Consider the following 25,663-nt stretch of genomic DNA (forward strand, 5'->3'; position numbering starts at 1 on the left):
AATGTGTTTAATATACAGGCCATTCCTAACATATACAGAGTGTTTCAAAAATACGGGGCATAATTTCAGGTATGTATTTCCCACATGCAGACAATCAAAATAGTTCATTACAACATGTATCCGGAAACGCTCCATTTCCGAGTTATGGTCTTCACAACATTGAAATTCACCGGAACATTTTTCTTTCCGCAGGTCGTTGTCATTACAGAAGATGTTCAAAATGTCCATCTCCTGCTTGAATACAGACCTCACATCGATGTCTCATTGACCTGCGAACACGATCCCAAACTCCAGGAGTATTGCGTATGTCCTCAGAACATGCCACAATTCGATTCCGAAGGGATTCCAAATCAGGCACCGGAGACAAATAAACCAATGATTTTAAATGGCCCCACAAGTAGAAATCGAGAGGGTTCAGATCAGGTGAGCGTGGAGGCCAAGCAATTGGGCCACCTCTACCTATCCATCGATCAGGAAACCTTCGATCCAAGTACCGGCGAGCCATACGACTGAAGTGAGGTCTGTATTCAAGCAGGAGGTGGACATTTTGAACATCTTCTGTAATGACAACGACCTGCGGAAAGAAAAACATTCAGGTGAATTTCAATGTTGTGAAGGCCATAACTCGAAAATAAAGCATTTCCGGACACATGTTGTAATGAACTATTTTGATTGTCTACATGTGGGAAATACATACCTGAAATTATGCCCCGTATTTTTGAAACACGCTGTATACTTAAACTTAAGGTTGGTGAAATTGAAGAACTGTAATTTCTGTTGATGAAACAGATCATTACTCCTTTAAAACTTGGTATTTATTCTACAACAGCACGTGATGTTCACTGCAAATTAAGAGTAAAAGAAAAATATATATAAAAATAAAAGTTACAAAAAGATATAAATTAAAGCAATAATTTGTGTGTTATAAACAGAAACGTTGTACGAGAGCAGAGATTCGATTAAAATATGGTAGAGACAGAAATATCACGCTTGTAAAACAGTATAATACGTACATAAATCATGTTAAAAAATATACCCAAAAGGGGGTAAATAAATTAATAAATATAGGAAGATACAAAGCACTTGTCACATACACAGTAAGGTTATTGTACAGATATGCTTAGCCAACAACTATCACTTCTTCTATGTCGGTCACTGAAGAATAGAGAAATGTTGGTAGCACTCCACTCATTCTATCTCACTTCCATGTCGAACACTTTACTGTAGCGTTTGCTGAGATCCTTCACAAATTCACTTTTCAGTATCTTCAGGCACCTGAATCAGAATAATTAGAGTTTGTTAGAGCAAGCTATAAGACATACATTAAACATTTTTATTTATCTGGATGAATTTGAACCAAACTTTCACATATTTAGTATGAATGAGATAAAATATTCGGAATTTGAATGTAACCAATGTTGACAATTAATATCAGAGGAGAAAAATTCGCTCCGGCACCAGGGATCGAACCTGGGTCCTTGGTTTTACATACTAAGCGCTCTGGCCACTGAGCTACGCTGAATTCAATCCACAGCACCGGATCGAATTCCTCTCCCTCAAAGTTTCCCCTTTGTGGCCTTACTCCAAGTTAGGCATATATGTTGACGTTTATGTCCAATGTCAACTGCCATTATACTAGAGGCGCACTCAGCTGAGTGATTTGTTTGGCCGGGATTCCACAGTTATATGCACTACTAGCTGTGAGAATATTATGGATTTATTAATTTGTCCTACAGAATAATATCTGTAATCTTGACAATTAATATGAGAGGAGAAAAATTCGCTCTGGTTCCGGGGATCGAACCCGGGTCCTTAGTTTTATGTACCAAGCGCTCTGACCACTGAGCTACGCTGAATTCAATCCACAGCACCGGATCGAATTCCTCTCCCTCAATGTTTCCCTTTGTGGCCTTACTCCAAGTTAGGCATATATGTTGACGTTTATGTCCAATGTCAACTGCCATTATACTAGAGGCGCACTCAGCTGAGTGATTTGTTTGGCCGGGATTCCACAGTTATATGCACTACTAGCTGTGAGAATATTATGGATTTATTAATTTGTCCTACAGAATAATATCTGTAATCTTGACAATTAATATGAGAGGAGAAAAATTCGCTCTGGTTCCGGGGATCGAACCCGGGTCCTTAGTTTTATGTACCAAGCGCTCTGACCACTGAGCTACGCTGAATTCAATCCACAGCACCGGATCGAATTCCTCTCCCTCAATGTTTCCCTTTGTGGCCTTACTTTAAGTTAGGCATATATGTTGACGTTTATGTCCAATGTCAACTGCCATTATACTAGAGGCGCACTCAGCTGAGTGATTTGTTTGGCCGGGATTCCACAGTTATATGCACTACTAGCTGTGAGAATATTATGGATTTATTAATTTGTACTACAGAATAATATCTGTAATCTTGACAATTAATATGAGAGGAGAAAAATTCGCTCTGGTTCCGGGGATCGAACCCGGGTCCTTAGTTTTGTGTACCAAGCGCTCTGACCACTGAGCTACGCTGAATTCAATCCACAGCACCGGATCGAATTCCTCTCCCTCAATGTTTCCCTTTGTGGCCTTACTTTAAGTTAGGCATATATGTTGACGTTTATGTCCAATGTCAACTACCATTATACTAGGGGCGCACCAAGGACCCGGGTTCGATCCCCAGCGCCGGAGCGAATTTTTCTCCTCTAATATTAATTGTCAAGATTACAGATATAATTCTGTAGGACAAATTAATAAATCTATAATAAAGTAACCAATGTTGTTAAGTTTGGATCCAGTAATTAAATTTTGGGAGCTTATTTTAATATCACAAGGAAAGTCAATTTTATGGAAACTTAAGACAATGTACTTTCTTTGATGGAAATTGGTCGCTATTCAGAGACAAAGTCTCATCTTTGAATAGTTTGGGAATCATCGTTTATGCTGTGTTCACCTGCATGAGTTTTACATAGAGTATCGAACTCTGTTCTTTGGATCAAGAAGAAAAAGCTCTACCATTAAGCCATAAAGGCTTCATAGGGAATATGTCGTTCTTTCTGTGACTACAAATACGTCGCAGCTACGACTTTATTTCATCCTGGATGCTTAATTTTAATACATGTTATTCTTCTCAGTCAATTTCGAGTAAATCGTCGTTACAACATCTTGAAATAAATCACATGTCTGTTACTAATGGAGTAACAATTATTTCTTGTGCATACTTTTTCACAAGAATTGATTCACATATCCTGTATATGTACAAAATCCATCTAATAGTTTGTGTATTTTTAGATCACAGTACTACCTCTGTACATGGAACTTACTTTCTGTACTGTGATGAGCTCCGGAACTTTGCTATGTCGAAGCTTGGTGCATGGGGCATGTGCACTATGAAGCCATTGGGCAGAACAACAAACTCGAAGCCCTGGGCCTCAAGCTCCATAATGTGCGACACTTTGTTCCATCCAAAGCCAACGAAGCGTGTGTCATATTCAGGAATGTCTTTGCGCACCACAATATAGGGCTCAAAGTCTGGTTCCCACTGAACCTGTAAACAGAACAGATTTCATTACCATAGTATATTTATTTTATTTCATATTCATATTTATTGTCATCAAACGGCTTTCGGGTAGTGGTTTACCTCACATTTCTGCTTACGGTCCACCACTACCTTGCTTACATTCCATCATATATCCTTTATATTTCTCTTATCATCTATGTCTCCCCAAATCTTCCACTTATCTAAAGTTTAACCCTGCTTCTGTCTATTTCTTCCTCCATCCTTTCTGATGTACAGTATTTAAAACTCTTCCCTCAATCTAATTCCCGAATGCTATGCAATACTGTCCACCTTACTCCTATATACAAACATTCTCGTCTACATCTTCTCCTCCATCTCTACTACTATCATTGTCATCTTTCATTACTGTTATCCCTACTTTTATGTTTATCGTTAAAACCATTTTATCTCTGACTAGTATTCACTAATATTTCTACTATCTCCTCTACTTTATCTTATTATATTATTTGTCTCAATTATTATTGCAATGTTCTAATGATTGTGATACCTCCTTGCTATTTTTTGTTCGATTCACTTATCACTTTTTCACTTTATTGGATAACTTTTACGGTTCACTCTCACTACTTGCACTCACTTTCTACCTCCTCACTTCACATAATTTTCCCTCTCAATTACATCAACCCTACCTACTATTTACATACTATCTCCTACTCTTATTAGTCACAATACCATATTGCTTTTCTTCTCTCTAATTTACTCTAATCATCTTCTATTAACACTTCATTACTTGTTCCTCTATATTATTCACAATTCCACTTCAGTTACACTAATTGATCTAATACTCCTATTTTTGACCGTATCTGATGCCTCAGACTACGTCAGATCTCTCCTCTAGTTAATTTGTTACACTTCACACGTCTTGGTTTGCACTTCCTTGTTTCTTTAACTAACACATAACTCGCTGAATTTTTATACAAGTTTCATCTAGTTTTTCGCACATCTTTTTTAGTTCCCTCTCAAAATCACCCACGGTTGCTTGACTTTGACCATCTGCACTCTCGATGTCTGTTATATTCTCGACTTCTTTCTTCTCTTCGTCGCAGTCCCTTTCTTAACTTATACTCGGACTTGCACTCGCAAAGACTCCTTTCCTTATACTCTCCAATTTCCCCTTATATGATTCTCCTATTATTCCCAACCCTGGACTCCTCTCCTTCTCTTTCCTTCTTCTTACCTCTATTATCCGCTCACTTGATTCATAGCCATCAGTAGCTCCCCCTTCTTCACTAGACTCATTCATCTTTACACAGCTTAAACCTTTCTTTCTCTTATCATTCGCATATTTCTTTACCGCTGTAGCCTTTATGCCACTCTTCTTTGAAGTGTGCTTCTCCCTGTCTGCTAGCTTGGTAGAATTATGCTTGGTGTTCCGTTTTTTGCTCCCTGGTTCAATGTCTTCTTTCTGCGTGTGTCGCCTTCTTCCTCCGACTCCTGATTCATCGTTTTTCGCCCCGTCATGCCCCGTCATGTTCGGATTGTAACAGCTGTTTCATCCCATTACTCGGTATTAAACCAAACCATTGCTTTACCAACATTTCTTGGCTTTCCACATTGTGCTTTTCGAAATTTTTATTCTCTTTAGTTTGTACCTTGCACATCTCCTGATCCACTACATATTCTACATTAACTCCAATGTTATCCTTTGAAGTCGGTTGATCTGTTCGCTTGATTTCATTCTCCTCTCCTGCTTTCGATTCCCGCTGCGCATGATTGTCAGTCTGCCTCTGATGTTTCTCTGCCAAGTTATTTAATCCAAATTATATTTATTTTATAGATTTCAGACCATTTTGATTTCTCCAGCATTTCAGAACTACTTACAGGCTTATCTGGATGCTTAAGACTGTTCACAAAGTTCTGCACTTTCTACAAGTTTTAATAACCTTGTAGAAGTCTTTTAGAACGTCCATAGTAAAGCAAGGATTTGATTTATATTTTCTTGATCGAGTATGAGAGACTGTGTAATCTCACAGATCTACAGAGGCATCTGTCCATAGAAAGGTACGAAGCTTGTGTGAGAAAATGGCCACCAGTAATTTTGTCTGTAACTATTTCTTAGGAAAAGAGCAGGCCTACTTTTCCATACCTTAAATAGTTCAGTTTTACTTACAGTCACTTTGAAGAAAGATATGCCAAGAATTTTTACCACTCTTAATCTGTTGGTCTTTACTGAATTTGAGTCTGCAAACATTCGACTCAATAGCAAACATGGTAATCATTAAACCATTAAGGACAATAAAATTAGGCTATTACAAATAATTGCAGAAGAAGAAAACTGCTCCTGCAGTATATGCAGAGACATATTTGAGAATACTGATCAGTTCTGAAAACTGGAATCTATTGTCCACACCTGTGGAGTAATGACTAGCACATCTGGCCGCGAAACCAAATGACCTGGATTCGATTCCCGGTTGGGACAAGTTACCTGGTTGAGGTTTTTTCAGGGATTTTCCCTCAACCCAATATGAGCAAATGCTGGGTAACTTTCGGTGCTAGACCCCGGATTCATTTCACCGGCATTATCACCTTCATCCCATTCAGACGCTAAATAACCTAAGCTGTTGATAAAGCATCGCAAAATAACCTAATAGAATCTATTACAATTATTATTTGATATATTATTAATGCTCATTTGGAAATAATTTTGAGGAATATGTCGTGATATGCTCACTTCATTTACAAATGACAACTGCCTTAAACATAAGAACTAGAAATTGGGTGTCGAGCAATAGAGCAAAGAAAGTTAAACCAACATCTACCAAACATCTCATCAGAACAAGAGTAGATATAAAAGTTTAGTCTGAGATGGAAAAATCCAAAAGCTTTGTATCGGACATCAATAGGCAAATGTTTCAAATTAAGAAGTCTAATGCTATGGAAAAATGAAGAACACGATGTAAAAATTGTCAGCCATGCACTTCTATGAAACTGAAGGAATTTGGTAAAAATTCAACTTCCTGAGCGAATTAGTACAAAGCTTCAAGCAGCTATCATTAATAAAGGTGGTGATTAAGTACCTTGTAAGGAGTTGTTGCCGTCCTCCATTTTCCATAGTTGGTGGGGGCGTGACCCTTTGTCCAGACATGATACCGAAATGTGAAGAGCGTTCCCATGTCTAGCATATTCAAGAGTTCTGCCTTGGTTTTAGGAAATGTGATACGATACCGCTGTGTCTCAAATGCAGGAACCACCAACGCCTGTAAAGAACAGGTATATTACTGTTAATTGAGATTATAAAGAACAGTACTTGCAAGAGACAGTATAGGCCTACTTTCAACATTATTGATACATTTAGAGCAACTGACAAAGCACTGAAGATGAAAGAAAAAAGAAACGAAACTTTTTGGCTTTTCTTGAATTCAGATTTGTATAAATTATAACCACAACTACAACTGTTTATGCTCTCTCCATAGTAATATTATATGTATAGACATGGAATGGTTATTAATTTGCTAAAACAAGGGGATTTTTTAATTTCATAATGAAGGAGGTGAGTGGAGATTCTTGAGCACTACAACAAATATGATTTGTTATGCATATACATTTATACATGTAACAGAATTGAAGAACAGCAAAAATAAATTACACTTTAATGTAGTGTGAAACCTGTCAAGGTTCTCGACAAAGTTCTTTCTGCACATACATACACATATATAGAATGATAACAATTGTCTCACCTTCTTCGAAGATTCGAGGTTGAGGACTTGTATGGACTTCTTGAGGTAAGGGTAGAGGCCGTACATGGGGAGAAAGTCAATGTCAGTGAGGAAGACATATGGAGTGTTGACCTGCTGTAGACCCACGTTCCTCAGGAAATTCACAGGATAAAAGCTCTGGAAAATTGCAATATATTCAATTGATTCATCAAGATAACCAGAAATTACTAAGTCTTTCTCAGGAAGTAAGTTCTGATTATGTGTTACATATATAATATTAATTCTCAAAGGCACAATACGTAAACTATATTGTCACAATAATGCATCTTATGCATTTTCATTTCTGAAAGTGTCAACTCTGGTGTTAATCTTAATATATTATAATATATTTAAAAACTTAAAATTGTATTAGTCAACACGTTAAAACTGTTAAAATTTAAATAGGTTGTGTACCTTAGACAGACAGCCCATTTCGACGCCGGTGCTGCGTCATCTTCAGTGTCCTACAAGCTACTGTTGTTCCTGCTGATCTTGAATTCTGCCATTTGCATTCGTCAGTTGTAGGGGTGGGGGTATGTTGTTCTTATGGTGGGGGATGGTTGTTATTGTGTTATGTATGACATGTAGATGACATAATAGTCTTATATAATGGAAACAAAAGACAAATAGAAAACCTACATCAACAACTCAACAAAATACATCCCAAATTAAAGTATACAATAGAAACAGAACATAACCAAACTATAAACTTCTTAGACATCACTATAACCAAAACAAATAACAGACACGAATGCAAGATATACAGGAAACCCACCACAACCACAACACATATACACAATTCATCAAACCATCCCATACAACATAAACATGCAGCTTTTCGTACAATGACACACAGATTAATTAACATAACTGAAGAATTAAACACAATAAATATATAGCACAAGACAAGGGATATAACCCTAACATGATAGACACACTAATAAAAAAAAGGTAAAACAAAAACAGAACAAACCAACACAAACAACGTGTGAGAATAAATACATAACATTAACATATCACAATACCAATAGGCTACATACAAAATCGCAACTTCATTCAGAAAACTAAAATACAGGATTGCATATAAAACAAATAACACAACACAGAAATATTTAAATAATCACATCAAACATACAAATAAATATGTCAATTGGCGTTTACAAACTAAAATGAAATAGCTGCCCACATTTTTTACATAGGACAGACAGGAAGATCCTTTCCAACAAGATATAATGAACACACAAAAGCTATACCGGTTAACCAAATCCTATATCACATCAAATTACGCAAAACATATTATCAACAAAAATCACGACTACAATAATATAGAAACAGATATGGAAATTCTACACATCACACCAAAAAGTCCACAATTAAACATGTTAGAACAATACGAAATATACAAACATACAATAACACATCCACAACATATACTTAATACACAATTACAGTTCAATACCCATACATTATTCGATATCATAATATATAACACAATAACAACCACCCCCCCACCATAAGAGCAACCCCCACCCCTACAACTGATGAATGCAAATGGCAGAATTCAAGATCAGCAGGAACAACAGTAGTTCGTAGGACACTGAAGATGATACAGCATCGGTGTCGAAACGGGCCGTCTGTCTAAGGTACACAACCTATTTAAATTTTAACACTTTTAACGTGTCGACTAATACAATTTTAAGTTATTTAAACAAAGTGTTAATGTGAACTAGAATCAAATGATAATATATTACAGTATAATACATTTTACATATGAGAGTACTCACGCCTTCTTTATACACCACGTGGTAGCCGATATTCTTTCTGCTGCTCAGCACTTCGGAACTCAAGGCGTAGCTGAGGAACTGTTGTGCTTCTGCATCTGACATGTATAAAGTGAGGCTGATGGGACCTGTAGCAACAAGTTACAAGTAAACTGATGTGGTTGATGCAATGGTTATGGTTGAAATATTTTATAAATCATTATATGTTTTTGTTAGGTAGAGCAGTACTGGGTTCAAATCACAGTAGTACTAACATGAATCTGTCGATAAAGTCCAAAATCAGGTTACAGGAGAAACTCATAAATGGGGAACAGCAGCTTCTTCATGATTGTATAAATGCAGTGTCCCCTTATAGTAGACATAGTTCAGTGTTTTTTTTTTTACTGGTTATTTTACTATGCTTTTATCAACTGCTAATGGTTACATAGCATCTGAATGAATGAAGGTGATAATGCCAGTAAAATTAGTCCAGGGTCCAACGCTGAAAGTTACCCAGGATATGCTCTTATTGGCTTGAGGAAAGCCCTGGAAAAGCCTCAACCAGGTAACTTGTCCCAACCAGAATTTGAACCCGGGTCCACTCGCTTCACAGTCAGGCATGCTAACCGTTACTCCACAGTGGTGGACTAGTTCAGTGTTGGGTTAGAAAGTACATAAACCTTGGTAATAGTTGCTTCCTAATTAAACCCGCCCGGCATAATTTTTCCTTAACTACCATTTTGAGAATATGGCCAACCCTATGTCGCCTATTGTTTCTTCATGTTCTTTACATAGTCTCCATCTCTCATATGTTACAAACTTTAGGGTTGTCTTTGAGTAGCATTTTATGTTGATGACCCATCTTGTGCAAATGTCATTGAGCTTAGTGTTTCTCCTTTTAATATCGTCGTCGCCATAAGAGAAGGAATAAGAACACCATGTGTAGGCCTAATGGTGAGTATTAATGACTACCCACTTCACTTGCGTGATTAGGATTCTGCATATTGAGGATAGATGGTAGGATTGTGACCCATTTTCAAGTTGCACACCACTTTGGCGGGCTACGCTGTACATGATGTATATCGGTGGAAAGTTACATCATGTACTAGGGTGAGTGTATGTGTAAAGGGTCACTCCCATTTAGCGGAATCGAATCGAACAGAATTTCTCTTCATAATGTATTTAAATGAAAGATAGCAGAAAGCGGCATGTCGAATCGAAGTGAATCGAACAGAACAGAATTCATGAGCTAGAATATTTATTCCACTGCCAGAATAGAATTTCTTGTTTCGGGTATGACCGTAAGTTCTCGTGAAGCCTTCATGAAAAAACAAATGAACCACAACCTTCCTTGGCGGCTTAATTTGTTTACTATTGAAAGTTATTGCTGAAATAGTACGTATACAAAAATCACAATGCAATATGAACGAAGAAAAATTAATAAATCTTGTGTAGAATTATTCTCTTTTGTATGACAAAACAGAAAAGTACTGTTTGTTTTGATTCCAACAGATGTGAGTGGCAACAGACTTTTCGTTTCGATTCAGTTCAATTCCGCTAAGTGGAAATGGGCCTTAAGTGTTTGTGTAAATGTAGTGTAGGGAATGGGTGAGGATGATAATGAAGATGAGGAGGGAAGGGGAAACTCGGTGCCGGCACATAGCTTAAGGCTCATTCACAATGAAAATTAAACATAACCGTAACATAAACATAGAAGTTTGCGCCCAGGCTACCAAATGGGATCATTCACAATGATTCACATAAGCATTGACATAAACATTACCGTAAGACGTTAACATGAAAGTTTGCAAACTCCAAACTTTCATGCTTATGCTTACATTATTTGCAAACAGAACACAATCGTGGAGCGCTGAAGTATACGACAGAATATGAGGAAATGGCATCGTTGTTATGTTTCCATGCCATGGTTACCAAGTATGTTTGCGGTTATGTTTATGTTCCCATCGTGAATGATCTTGATTATAGCATAACGTTTATATTCTTAAGTTAACATTTACGTTATGTTTAATTTTAATTGTGAATGAGCCTTTACTCCTGCCACAAAACAATGACGAACAACAGGTCAGAGAAACTGAATGCTGAAAAAAATCGGTCAGTATACAACACTGTAAAAAAAAAAAAAAAAAATGAAATGTGAAACCACTAATGTCAGTACTATAGAAGTAATGAGAAAGATCTGACAGACTGTATTACTTCAGACAGTGTGAGAATGAACAGAATTGGAATCTCAAGCACGTACGTTTTTAACGCCTCTCAATAACTTCAAACAGTTGCCATCCACTGTCTCACCTTCCCAATGCTTGCAGAGTGCCTCCACCATCTGTAGTCGATCCATGGAGAGCTGTGCAACCAGTGTGACATCATATCCGTCTGCTGAAGGTTCATACTCGTAGTCCAGGAAGTAAAGATGTGTGCGCAGACTGTTGACTCGGGCACGACGGAATTCATAGCATGGATCTTCCTCATTCAGCTGTATCATAAGAATTCAATATTTTAGAGCAGCCGTGGCGAGAACGTGACTCAAGAGACATTGTGGCTCGCAGTGATAGCTGCTTCTAACCCCCACCCTCTCACTCACTGGAGTCAAACTCCGTTCCATTTGTATTTGTCTCTGACCTGCGAATGGCATATGTCTCTCTCGAAACCATGTACGAAAGTTCCAAGTAGGATGGGAGGACGCATTTTTTTGCTGTCAATGAGATGAGAATATTAAATGTATGATTTGTTCACAAGTATTACGAGGAAAATGGTTGTATAATATAAAACGGCATTATACTACATGTTACTGATGAAACATTAAAAGGTTAAGTGTTACTGTTATCATCATCATCATCATCATCATCATCATCATCATCATCTCTGTATGTCGACCCTTTTTCAGCAGATGTACGAATAATGCGGTTAGCTCTTCAATTTGAACTCACTGATTTACTATGTGATGTCAAATGAAAGCTAGATGTAAGGACCTGAACTTTCAAATCTTTGCCAAAAAATAAATATCCAAAGCTTCGTTCTTTTGCTTGCTCTGTTGAAGCCATGTTCGCTAAAACTTACGTTTGTGAAAAATTATTTTCAACAATTAAAATAGTAAAAACCAAATTTAGATCACGACTGATAGACAAATACCTTCGTGATCAACTACAACTGGCAGTAAGTGACATAATTCCTGATTTTGAAACTTTGTCGCAGAGACATTCTGAAGACAGTTAATTTTAGGTTGTGATATTGTTCATTTATTGTTCATTTCTTTCTTCGTTACACGAACTGAACATTAGTTTGTAGCCTTGTACTGTATAAAATTATATTTAAGTGCTTGACGTAAGGAAAATGAAAATCCGTTAATAAGTCAGATAGTTGCTTCACTTCCCCTTCGGGTGTCCGCCTCCCTCCATAGGTGCTATGCACGTTGCAGGTTACACAGTGGCTCGGCACACGATTACATTTTCGCCACCGCTGTTTTAAAGTGATATACATTTTGTTGCCTAGTGGGGATTGAGGAGAAAGAATTTATAGTTTTTTGCCCAACAGCAGGTATTATACTGCAAACCCAGCAATCTCCAATCTCCTCTATTTTCCACTTTCCTCTTAGTCACCACATATGATCCATATAACTTATGTATCTTTGATCATTCTCGGACTTCATGGTGCAGAGTGAAACACTGTACCATTTGTAAAAAACAACAAATCTTCGTTGCTGACTATATCAACCAGTGAAACTAAAAGGATCTATTCATATATTAATGGAAAGCTTACACTCTTTTATAATTACTATGTAAAATCTTCTCATTGTGTATATTCATTAGGGTAGTCTAAATAACACCAAGGGAATATTAAGAAACACGTTTGAGGTTACTTAAGAAGCAACAGTAACAAATATAATGAGACTCGGGAGGAAATTAAACACAGAATAAATATGGGAAATGCCTGTTATTATTCGGTTGAGAAGCTATTGCCATCTAGTCTGCTGTCAAAAAATGTTAAAGTTAGAATTTATAAAACAGTTATATTACCAGTTGTTCTGTATGGTTGTGAAACTCGGACTCTCACTTTGAGAGAGGAACAGAGATTAAGGGTGTTTGGGAATAAGGTTCTTAGGAAAATATTTCGGGCTAAGAGGGATGAAGTTACAGGAGAATGGAGAAAGTTACACAATGCAGAACTGCACGCATTGTATTCTTCACCTGACATAATTAGGAACATTAAATCCAGACGTTTGAGATGGGCAGGGCATGTAGCACGTATGGGTGAATCCATAAATGCATATAGAGTGTTAGTTGGGAGGACGAAGGGAATAAGACCTTTGGGGAGGCCGAGACATAGATAGGAGGTTAATATTAAAATGGATTTGAGGGAGGTGGGATATTATGGTAGGGATTGAATAATCTTGCTCAGGATAGGGACTGATGATGGGCTTATGTGAGGGCGGCAATGAACCTCCAGGTTCCTTAAAAGCCATAAGTAAGAGAGCTTCTTTTGTGAAGGAAAGTCACTGAACATTTATTTCTTGAAAGAGAACCAATCAATATGAAGAAAAACATGCTATCACAACAAAATAATAATCTCCACAAAAAAAATTTTCTTCCAGAAATATAAATGCAACTAAAGAAGGAAAATGCAAACAATATTAAATAAATTATTCCTATAAATCTAACATATCGTCCTCTACAAGGCAGAGTATCATAAGCATCATTTTGCTAACTTTACAGGAGAGCATTTATGGTAGTTATCCAATAAGGTGGTGAATACAATACTCAAAGTTTAAACCAACTTATCAGAGGGAAAAAATTGTTGGGGCTCACAAAACTTTTACAATCGATGCGCACTACTGGGAAATTTATTCTAAGGACCATAACATATTTTCGGTAAAAGTAACGCTTACGATACTTTGCCTTGTACGGGACGATATAGTATATAAGTACACACAAATATATTTCACAAATTCTTAAAACATTTTCACACTTTTTTGTGAAATAAAAAAATCAGCACATGCATTGTACAGAACATTCCATGGGCTTCAATGAAACAGAAAGTGTTCCATGTGTATTGCATCAACATTAGTAGCAAGGGGTTAATATTTTCAGAGACGAAACATTTACATAAAATCTGTTGATGCTAACACATAAATAATTGAACCCCTACACTTGTTAACTTGTGTCCAATACCCACCTTGCTTAATTCTCTTTCCTTTAAGGACGTTTTCGTATTATTACAGCCGAACAGTTCTCTCCTCAGTAAATTTCCATCATACTCCAAGAAAGTAAGATACAGATTCCGAAAAAATTCCACGTGTTTATTCTTCACTTTCAGTTTCTTAGGAGAATTCCAATGAATAACCTGCAAATTAAGTCAGACTTTATGTAAAACTATAAGAGTGATATTCTATTGTATACTTTGCTATTATTTACATCTGAAAGTAAGAGCACTACAGAAAGATGAAATGGAAGCAGTTTTGCTAGATAAGAAGACAAAAATTCTAGAAGTTGACAGACGAGAAAAGAAACTCAAGAAAGAAAATATTGTATAAGTGTATCAACACTCTCGCAGTTTCTCAAAGACAGACAACAATTAAGGAATACAATACTTCCAATGCCATTGGACTACAAAGAACAAAGATAAGAAATAATGATAATGAAGTTGATACAGCTGTTTTGAATGCAAGATACAAGAATATACTGGTAGCTACTAGTGTTACTCTCCTATGCGAGACAAAGCAATCTTTTGCATGGTCATCTGGAATAAATTCAAATGAAGTACAGGTTGACTTCACATATTTTATTACAGATACAGTATTCCTCATAAAACAATTTGTGGTGAGGAACTTGATGCTCCTGGAAATGTTGCATCATTGTGGAAAGAGAACTAGTTGCAGAATGTTATTAATTAACAATTTTCTGGATGACGTACACATACAGGGTGATTCCAAACCTCTGTGACAAACTCTGAGGGGTGATAGATCTAACAATAAGGAACCCTTTTCGTTAAACAACCTATGTCTTTTGACGCGTCGTTTCGAAGTTACCGTTAAAAATGTTTTTGCGCGGGCGTACGTCAATGTTTGCAAATGTGTGCACCCCTATTTGTTTCTTGAGGCATTTGTAAGAAAAGAGAAGGATTGTTGTTTGTTTACGTTTAATGTTCAATACCTTTTCCTTTCAGTTCAGTGTAATTATCAATTGAGAATGGATGTCTACGCGGTCTTCCACCAATGTGCTGGGGACAAAGAGACCCATCGTCTCGAAGGCGCTGATAAAGTCAAGCAAACATTGCATGGTGAGGGTGATTTCTGTTTTGAAACTGTTGTTGGTACATGTGGAGAGCTCTTCCTCCATTTCTGCGAGCGTCCCCATAACACATTACCATGTCGGCTAACTCGGGAAAAGTATAGACATCCGTTCTCAATTGATGATTAGACTGAACTGAAAGAAAAAGGTATTGAACATTAAACGTAAACCAACAACAACAACAATAGCCCTTCTCGTCTCTTACAAACATCTCAACAAACAAACAAACAGGGGTGCACACATTCGCATACGCCCATGCAAAAACATTTTCAATGGTAACTTCGAAACGACACGTCAAAAGACATAGGTTGTTTAACAGAAAGGGTTCTTGCTGTTAGAGCTATCACCCCTCAGAGTTTGTCGCAGAGGTTTTGAATCACCCTGTATAACACATTGCTCTCAAAGGGTTGCTTAGATGATGAAGCAGTGGATATAGGCCCCTCTTAATTTGCTAAGTTTGTTAATTATTCTAACTGTTTACTTTCCTTAACATTTAAACTTTTATAGCACTGAAATTATTGAAAATAAGAGCCATGTCCATATGAACTTTACGCAAAATATCGTAGGAATAAGTTCCATAACACAGTGAATCATTTAATGTGTATTGTGAGAGAGTCTGGTCACCTTGAGGTCGGTGACCTCGGTGTAGCAGAGCTCACTGCGGGTGTTGTCACTCAGCTGCACGTTCCACTGGCAGGGCAAGTTGTACACTAGGTAAGGATGCTGCTTGATGATGGCGTTGAAGATGTCCTGGTCAGCCAGGCTGGTGGCCAGCATGGTGATGAGGTCTTTCTCTGCAATCAGACGCCACAACTGTCCCCATCCTAGCTCACGAAGGCGTTGGAGCTGCAGTAGGATCACTCCTGTGTTGTACCTGCAGAAACGAAATGTCTCAAACCATCACATCCAATACTCTGCCTCTCCTCTGGTGTCACTTTTTTATTTAAATCTCATCTTTCTATCAATATAGAACTTCTCATATTCATATCAAATTGTTGGAGATTGATTTTATCAGATAGAAAATGAGCTTCCAATGTTAATGTGTAAACTACAGTAAGAACTCGTTATCGAAACTGGTTAATTCAAAGTAGCGCATATTTCGAAGTGGTTGTTCCTCTGTTTGACATTGGGATTTAGGGTGAATCTTTCTTATGTCTCAGCCACTATAGAAATTTTATAAAATACCTTGAAAATGCCTTGGATTTATAGTACTGATTAGTAGAAATTGATGTGATCAGTGGGAGAGCTGTAAGCCCACCCAACCCGCCCTAAATATGTACTTTACTTATATACGAAAATCATAGTGCGTGAACGAAGAATACCGCCATATTTCTTTAATGTAACAGTGGGTTTCAGTGTCGCCAACATAGTAATAATACTACACACCTAATCAAACCTAACCTAACCTCTCTCATACTACACACCTAATCAAACCTAACCTAACCTGTCACATAATACTACATACCTATAATAACATTCCTCACATTTAGTATCATTTCGTTTTCAAGTATTGCCGGCTCTGCCAATCATGTCGTTGCTCTCTAGTGGAAGTGGATCGTACTAATTCTAAGAAGAATATGGCGACTTTCATAATAATTACATTTCACATGTTTCATATATACTAAATGTGTTAATGTAGTAATATGGTACAATAAGATTTGAAATGTAATTAATTGTGTGTGTGTGGTGGATTTGATCAGGGTGTGTTTTAGTGTGTTTGTATATTTCATATTGTTCCAGTGTGTTGAGTTTTTGGTTCTTGGGTTGTGTGTGTGTAGGATTTCCATGTCCGTATTTATGTTATTGTATGTATGGTTAGTACTGGTTACAACATAAACAGAACACACACATGGACAAAATCATCAGAAACAACATAACATTCAGAGAACAGACAACAATAAAGAACACTATAGACCTCGTCAACAAAACAAAACAACAACACATACCACACAGTGCAACACTAGCATCATTCGATATCACCAACTTATACACTAATATACCAATACAAGACACATTACAGATACTAAAACAAATGCTCACAGATAACAACACACCACAAGAATACATCGAAGAAATCATCGAAATAACAGACATCATAACAAAGCAAAACTATTTCACACACAACAACAAATACTACACCCAAACAGAAGGATTGCCAATGGGATCACCCATATCCAGCATACTAGCAGAGATATTTTTACACAACATAGAACAAACATACATACTCAACAATGAACACAACAAGTATGCAGACAACATAATATACTGGCACAGATATGTAGACGATATACTCATACTATACAAAGGAAACAAAAGACAAATACACAAACTACACCAATACATAAACAAATTACACCCAAAACTTCAATACACACTAGAACTTGAAAACAACTCCATAAATTTCCTAGACATCACCATAACAAAAATCGACAACAAACACACCTTCAAAATATACAGAAAACCAACCACCACCACCACACACATATACAACACATCTAACCACCCCATACAACACAAACATGCTGCATTCAGGACAATGGTACACAGATTACTCAACATACCCATGAACCAACAACACTACAATGAAGAAGTGAACACAATCAAATACATAGCACAAGAAAACGGATACAATCAAAATATAATAAACAATATAATAAGGAAGACAAAACAAAAACTTAACAAACACAAAAATACACAAAACACAACACAAACACAAGAACACAAGAAGTACATCACACTAACATATGAAAACAAAAGCACACATAAGATCGCATCTTCATTCAGGAAACAGAAATACAACATATCATACAGAACAGAAAACACACTACAAAGACATCTCAACACACAAAAAATACAAACAAATAAATACGACCACACAGGTGTATACAAACTCAAATGTAATAGTTGCGACAAGTTCTACATAGGACAGACAGGCAGATCATTCCAAACACGCTACAAAGAACACATTAAAGCTATAACCAGACGACACAATACATCTACATACGCCGATCACATAACCAATACTAACCATACATACAATAACATAAATACGGACATGGAAATCCTACACACACAACCCAAGAACCAAAAACTCAACACAATGGAACAATATGAAATATACAAACACACTAAAACACACCCTGATCAAATCCTCAACACACAGATCAATTTCAGTACACACATTATTCGACTCCACAATTCAACACCTTCCAACAACAAAACACACCCTCCTAACAGGCAGAGAAGTTCGAGATGACACTGCGATCTAGTAGGCTCTGATGATGGTGCGTGAAACACTGAAACAGCTGTAAGCCGGACAGATATTTCATATTTAACACGAGTAAGTCCACTAGTTAATCAATTAATTATATTCAAGTGTTAAAAGTAGTGTACGCAAGATTCAACATGGATTTGGAATGTGTTGTGGTTATGATAAAAGTATTGAAAGTCAGTTTATAGCACCACATTGGCAGTGATAAAAGTGTGCAATATTCGTTCAGTGGCTGTTGGGTGCTCTAGATTGACCGGATTTAGGTATATGCTTAATAATGTATTTCGAAATATGGTTAATTTGTATTTCGAATGCATATTGATTGGAAACTGATTACAGAAATTTAATACAATGGATGTATTTAAGGCTCTTTATGATAGTGTTATTAGAATGAATATTGCTGACGAATATGTTGTGAAAGTCTTTGATGTAATTCAGGTCGTCGTTTCCAACCACTGCAACAGCAGTTTTAAGAGAGGTCAATTGACTATTATTTTATTTTATTTATTTTTTGTTCCTGCTCTCTCTGCAAAACTTTCATATCATTACAGGGTGGCATGATGTTAGTCATTGTCAATCAATATTCTGATATCAACTCAGATCTGTTGACTGGAAGGAAGTAAGGGTCCTTTATAACCTGTCTTGATAATATAATTTTAATCTTTAGTGATTTTTAGCACAGATGCATATTATATTCGTCAAATTTTTTTTTATGGATTTTAGGATATTCATATTGGTGCATATTCAGTAAATGCGGTTTCTTATTAGAATGCAATGTTATAGTTTTTTTCTTTGGTGCTGATATTTAATTTGGCTCACGATCATAACAATGACAATTTGTAAGATTCAAAAAGTTTAGGTACTGTTTTTTTTAGTGGGTTATTTTACGACACTTTATCAACAATTATGTTTATCTAGTGTTTGCATGGGATGAAGGTGATAATGCCAGTGAAATGAGTCGATGGACCAGCACGTTACCGAGTATTTGCTGTTGATAGGTTGAGGAAAAACCCCGGTAAAATACCTCAACCAGGTAACTTGCCCCAACCAGGATATAAGTTTACTCTTACATGGGAATTTCTCTATCAAGACATAACCTCTTTTTCTATATAAATACATATGCTGAATGCTATGAAACTACAATGATTCTGTAGACATTAGAGCAGATAATTAAAAAATAAATAAATAAAATAAAACTACATGATATTAGCCTAGACGACCACACAGTAGTTGTCCTACTTGATTGTCAGTTAGAAACACTCATTTTTTGTCACTACATTTATAGGGATTGAACGTTGCGATAATGAAAGATATGCCTGCTACCTACACCATGAAATACAGTGTAAATGTGTGTATACTGACCCTCGTCCCAATGCCGGCCAAGGTCGATGTTTCTTCCACAGCTTGCCCAGGTACCAATCACTCTGATTCTCTACTAGACCAATTGCCTGAAAGCACAACATAAGACTTCTTAGTCTGAAATCTGAAAATAATGCATTTGTAGATGTAACCTATATTAATTCCTTTGGTTGGCTGATTGGTAAATTAGTTTTCATGTAGAAAATTTATGTTGGATGATAGGTCGATCTGACAACTATGTCAGAGGTATTTCTCAACTGATCTTGACTTATTTTATATCCACTTTCAATCTCTATACCTTATATGAATACATTTAGGGGTACTGTTACATTTAAGAGGGTCTGCAAATGTTTCCAACAAAAGTGTCCACAATGGTACTGTGGCAATACCTGCTACCAAGAATTGAAAATGGAGTAATGAACATAGAATATTTTGAACTATAACAATTTTGTTGGGCCACCTGTGCTTATCTTCTTAAATAGTTTTTTTATAACATTAACGTTTTCGATACTACTTATGTATCATCATCAGATGTTAGCGCATTATGTTGACAATATGTAATGAAAACCTAGCCTCATGGTGTTTTATGAATTTACTATTTGGTTTCATATTACTTATCGGAAAGTCTAAGCCTTGTTAGAGTTAACATAGTGGTAGTCCATTGTGATTTCTTAGCCTAGGTCAGTGTTTCTAGTTCACAATAAAATAAAATTAAAATGCAATGTAAAATACAATAAGATTCAGTTTAAACAATTTAAAAAATTTAAAAACATCTATATAAAATATAACATGCAAAGTTCTATGTGAGCTTGTTGGAATGGCTGTGTTGGTCAATCATTTATGCCATTAAGTAGGGCGGTTTCTGTTGGTCCTAATTCAAAAATCAACGGAAACCGCCCTACTTAACGGCATAAACGAATGACCAACACAGCCATTCCAACAAGCTCACATAGAACTTTACATGTTATATTTTATATAGTGTTTTTAAATTGTTTAAACTGTATCTTATTGTATTTTACATCGCATTTTAATTGTATCTTATTGTGAACTAGAAACACTGACCTAGGCTAAGAAATCACAACGGACTACCACTATGTTAACTCTAACAAGGCTTAGACATTACGATAAGTAATATGAAACCAAATAGTAAATTCACAAAACACCATGAGGCTAGGTTTTCATTACATATTGTCAACATAATGCACTAACATCTGATGATGATACATAAGTAGTATCGAAAACGTTAATGTTATAAAAAAACTATTTAAGAAGATAAGCACAGGTGGCCCAACAAAATTGTTATAGTTCATAATAGCAGCTTATCGGCACACAACAAAATGAAAGTGATAGAATATTTTCTTTATTAATTTTTCTTTGTGAACAAAATTATCTTATACAAGTAATCTACAATGTGCCAATGCCTTTACTTCATCTGATAGAAACTGCATTGATTGTTTTAGAATTAAATCTATGACTTCGGCCATGAATGAACCAGCAATATCTTAGTCCAGACACACATACAAGTACAGTGACTACTACATCACTGAAATGAATGGAGAATTTGTCCGTTAAAATGGTGTTAGATGGATGTGGTTTCATTTTATTAGAGGGTGCGTCCATTGTCCTTCTAAGCTTCTACTGAGACACTGCACACTTGCAGTTCTATGCAAATGCATTTTCCTTCAGAATGAAGGTTATCTTACCTGTTTGGGTCCCAGTTTAGAGAATATCTTCCAAAGTTCTGCAATATCTGTGGCAAATGTGACGTCCGTATCCAACACAATGGCTTTCTGGAGTGTGTCTGGCAGGACCTTGGGCAGCGTGAGCTTCATGAGTCCATATACTCCTGAGTAGTGCTTGTTGGGTATCCATGAGACATCAGGCACTACGTTGTCTGCTAGGTAGAAACTCACCTCCGCTAAAATTGATTCAGACAACGCAATACAACAGGAAAGATAACATATAATGTTTTATTTGGATCCTTGTACAGTTTGTCTTTAAATTACTTAATTAGTTATCTTCATTATCAACTAAAAAGAAAGTAATCTTCATTTTACGATGTTTGGTGACGTATATACGTCACCAAACATCGTAAGATGAAGATTACATTTGTAAAAAGTTTCTTCACACCCATAAGCAGTGCTGACTAGATCAGACGCTATGGACAGTACTCTATAACAGAGTCGCCAGTATGAAAGGATCATTCCAAGCCTTTAGCGTGAGACGAACTCGATAGCTCAGTAGTAGAGCGCCTGACTGGAAACAGGAAGTCGCAGGTTCAATTTCCGCTCGAGGTTGTGTAATTTTTCTTTCATACCATGGCATGATTGTGACTATAATAGTATTTAAATTCATTAAAAAGAAAGTGTTGAATCTTGCTATAGCATAACTGATTCTCCAGCACAAATTAGGAACTACTGATTAGGAGGTTTGAAACAAAGGAAGAGAGAAAGAAAAACAAGAGAAAAATAGAAGAAGCAGAAAATAGGAGAGAGGAGGAAATTAAAGAAGGGAGAGAAAGGAATTAAGAAACACTGGAAAAGGAAGAGAGACAGAAAAATGGAGAGAAGGACGAGGACAAAAGGGACATCAAGAAAGAAGGGAAGTGAGAGAATAAATATAGTAATTATTATTTTGTTAACTCTGAACCCTTTATAGAAGCAAGAGGTATATACTTAACATATACATTCATATGATTCACGTCACACATTTTCAAGCCAAAAAGAAGAAAAGAAAAATAATAGTCCAGGTCTGAGCTCACAGTCTATTTTCGAACTGTATAACGTTCAATTCGAATATTTCATTAACAATGAAGTGCTTTCTATGTGCCAGAGTTACTCGTAATTATAGAAACAATAAGGTATTCATTTCTCAACATTGAAATAGTACATTATGCAACGAGCCTATAATGGTAGTAATTAAGACGCGAGTATGTTTGTTTATGACACGAGCGCAAGCGAGTTTCATAATTTTCATACGAGCGTCTTAATTACCATTATAGGCAAGTTCCATACGACTTTTTATGCTCGACCATATTTCTAACTTGAAATTATTCATAAGTATTCATGTTATGGTTATCTAAGTGAAGAGCGGAACTGACCTTCTAAATTGTGAGATGTGCGCAGACGCGAAAGTATTGATTTTTTCCGAGGCACGAATGTCATTGACCATGATATAATCTAGAGAATAACATGAAGATTAGTCTTGATATAACCTGGAAATTGATTTAGAATTGAAAAACGAGATGACAAATCGAATTTATTTGAATATTATTTACAATTAACGCTAATTATTATAGTAACAGAACATAACCTTCTGCGACAGTATTGGATTTCCAGCCTCTGTGACTTTTCGCTAATTGTCTTTCGATTGCATATCCGAGAATAATCGATACTTGCAGTTTTATAATGGTACAATGATGATTTATCATTGGCTGAACAACTGAATTATAATGAATAGGTGTACTTTAATGAGGTGCATTAAAGGGCTACCACCAGGTGTATAATTACTACATTTCGGCATGGTCGAGCATAAAAAACTGTAAATTATGTTTTATTTAACGACACTCACAATTTCTGAGGTTATATCAGTGTTGTCAGTGTGCCAGAATTTTGTCCCGCAGGAGTATTTTTACATGCCAGTAAATCTACTGACATGAACCTGTCGCATTTAAGCACACTTAAATGCTGTTGACCTGGGCCGGGATCGAACCCGCAACCTTGGGCATAGAAAGCCAGCAGCACTATACTGACTGCGCCAACCAGGCCGTTTCAACATTGATAAGTAAGTAAAAAAGGAGCATACTTGGATCAGAGAAATGATACACAATTAAACTAAATCTTAGATATTAAAAAAATTTAACAAGCTATAATACATCTGAAGACGCACTAATTTAGCCATACTTAATTATTACTTTTACTTTAAGGGATCCATTTCATAATTTGGGCAATCATGCTTGTGTGAGATCAGTGAGTGCTCCATACCTTGTGGGACACTCCACGTGTAGAAAAGTGTCTGCAGGATGACTTGCGCAACTGAGTCAGCGATGAGATGAAAGTGCAGAGGATTCTTGCTGTAGAAGAGGATCGATTTGATCAGTGTCACCACGGAGCGACTGGAATTGTATCCCGCACACACAATCGCCACATGAACGACTTCACACTTGGGCACATCTGCTTCCTGCAAACATAAGTTCCACTGATTACTTCAGTATGTAATCGGTGGCTTGTCATCTGTGTTTTCTGCTAGTTTAGGATTATGACGAAATACATTTTCGAAGTGGTGTGCCTGACTTATATTGAAATTTATGAAATACTATGAACATATGACGGCCTGAAATTGAGAAATTCTGTATCAATTATCAAACATAGGGATTGTGCAATGGAAATTTAGTTGGGCTGCATATGCTTTAAGGCAGGGATGAGACGATATTAGCTCCCAATCATGGTAGAAGAGTTCGACCTTGATCACGAGCACATAGCGCATCCACTGTAACGTAGACAACAGGGATGTACATGCACATGCAGCGAATAAAGGCAGCAATTATTACAATAACTTGCGTTACTAAATTTCTGGCTATGTAATAAGGCTAATTACTGTTATTTAATATACATATACATATATAAACAAATCGCAAAGGGAAGGGTTTTTTAGGAACAAAAAGAGAAATAGGAAAAGTTAAAAGTTAAACCATTTTCTTGTTAAAAGCAATTATTTATTATGTAAATACTTCACTTCATTGGTTAGGAGAAACTAATAGGGTCTATCTGCTCGACGTGTGTGATCTCAAAGTACTTTTGAGTATTTATTGAAAAAATAATAATGGCAATATTGATTGAAATAGAGTATACTGATTATGTGATTGTGAAAATGTAGTCCTTACTCTCCAGTCGTGATTATGTAATGAGTTTTCTTAGAGTGATTTGTAAGATGCACGTAATACGAAAAAACAAATTGATTAAATTAAGATATTGAGAGCCATCGTAATTTTTGGGGTCAATCATTTAAGGGGATATGTATGACTTTTAAAACTTCCACAATTTCGGCCAAAATTTGTGAAATTTAAACTATATAAACAGATCTATAATAATATCATCTGTACAAAATTTTGTGCAATTAGGTCTAATAGTTTTGAAATTATATTTAAGTATATTTTATATTGACGTTACTAAAAAAGCTCCTTGCATCAAAGTTTTCAAAATGTTTAGTTCATATTTGCTAAAAATCCTGAAAATAGTTATTGGCATAAAAGCGAATTAGCATTTTGAGTTTAGTAATAGTATAAGTTAAAATGCAATCAAAGATAAAATATTATTTCTAAATTAAAGAAACACGTAGTCTAATAAAAATAAATATTCAGAAACAAGCAACAAATAAAACATCAATAATACATTTAAAATAAAGAAATAAAAGGAATCTAGATACTATCTGCTGACCCAAATGTAAATTAATTTACCTTCGATGTCAATTCCGAAATGAATTTATTTCTCTCTTCTCCTGAATAATGCCTATATTTTTTTCATGTTACGTCTCATAATGCCGTTTTATGTTGCTTTTTTTTTGCAAATATTTTTTTTACACAACAAACACTGGACTTCATCACCATGTTCGAAGCATAAATATTGCATCTTCCACTCTTCCTTGAAAGCTTTAAACGCTTCCGTTCTGTCATGATGCGCTGTGTTCTAAGATCTGTACATACTTTAGCAATGT

General features: G+C 36.2%; 1 protein-coding gene across 2 annotated transcripts in view; it reads right to left on the reverse strand.

Annotated features, from left to right (window-relative positions):
• Positions 1-793: 793 nt before the first annotated feature.
• The window catches only part of LOC138709372 (xylosyl- and glucuronyltransferase LARGE1-like), a 41,641-nt gene continuing 16,771 nt past the window's right edge, over positions 794-25,663 (reverse strand). For both annotated transcript variants that reach the window (XM_069840106.1, XM_069840105.1), the window contains exons 4-14: positions 23,935-24,130; positions 21,655-21,869; positions 19,955-20,040; positions 15,946-16,195; positions 14,207-14,374; positions 11,330-11,510; positions 9,044-9,168; positions 7,242-7,397; positions 6,582-6,761; positions 3,311-3,534; positions 794-1,275 (exon numbers count right to left, since the gene is read on the reverse strand). In XM_069840106.1, coding sequence (XP_069696207.1) covers positions 1,194-1,275; positions 3,311-3,534; positions 6,582-6,761; positions 7,242-7,397; positions 9,044-9,168; positions 11,330-11,510; positions 14,207-14,374; positions 15,946-16,195; positions 19,955-20,040; positions 21,655-21,869; positions 23,935-24,130 — 1,863 coding nt within the window. In that variant the 3' untranslated portion in view covers positions 794-1,193. The remainder of the gene's footprint in view (positions 1,276-3,310; positions 3,535-6,581; positions 6,762-7,241; positions 7,398-9,043; positions 9,169-11,329; positions 11,511-14,206; positions 14,375-15,945; positions 16,196-19,954; positions 20,041-21,654; positions 21,870-23,934; positions 24,131-25,663) is intronic.

Source organism: Periplaneta americana, chromosome 11, assembly GCF_040183065.1.
Source record: "Periplaneta americana isolate PAMFEO1 chromosome 11, P.americana_PAMFEO1_priV1, whole genome shotgun sequence".
Classification (NCBI taxonomy): Eukaryota; Metazoa; Arthropoda; class Insecta; order Blattodea; family Blattidae; genus Periplaneta; species Periplaneta americana.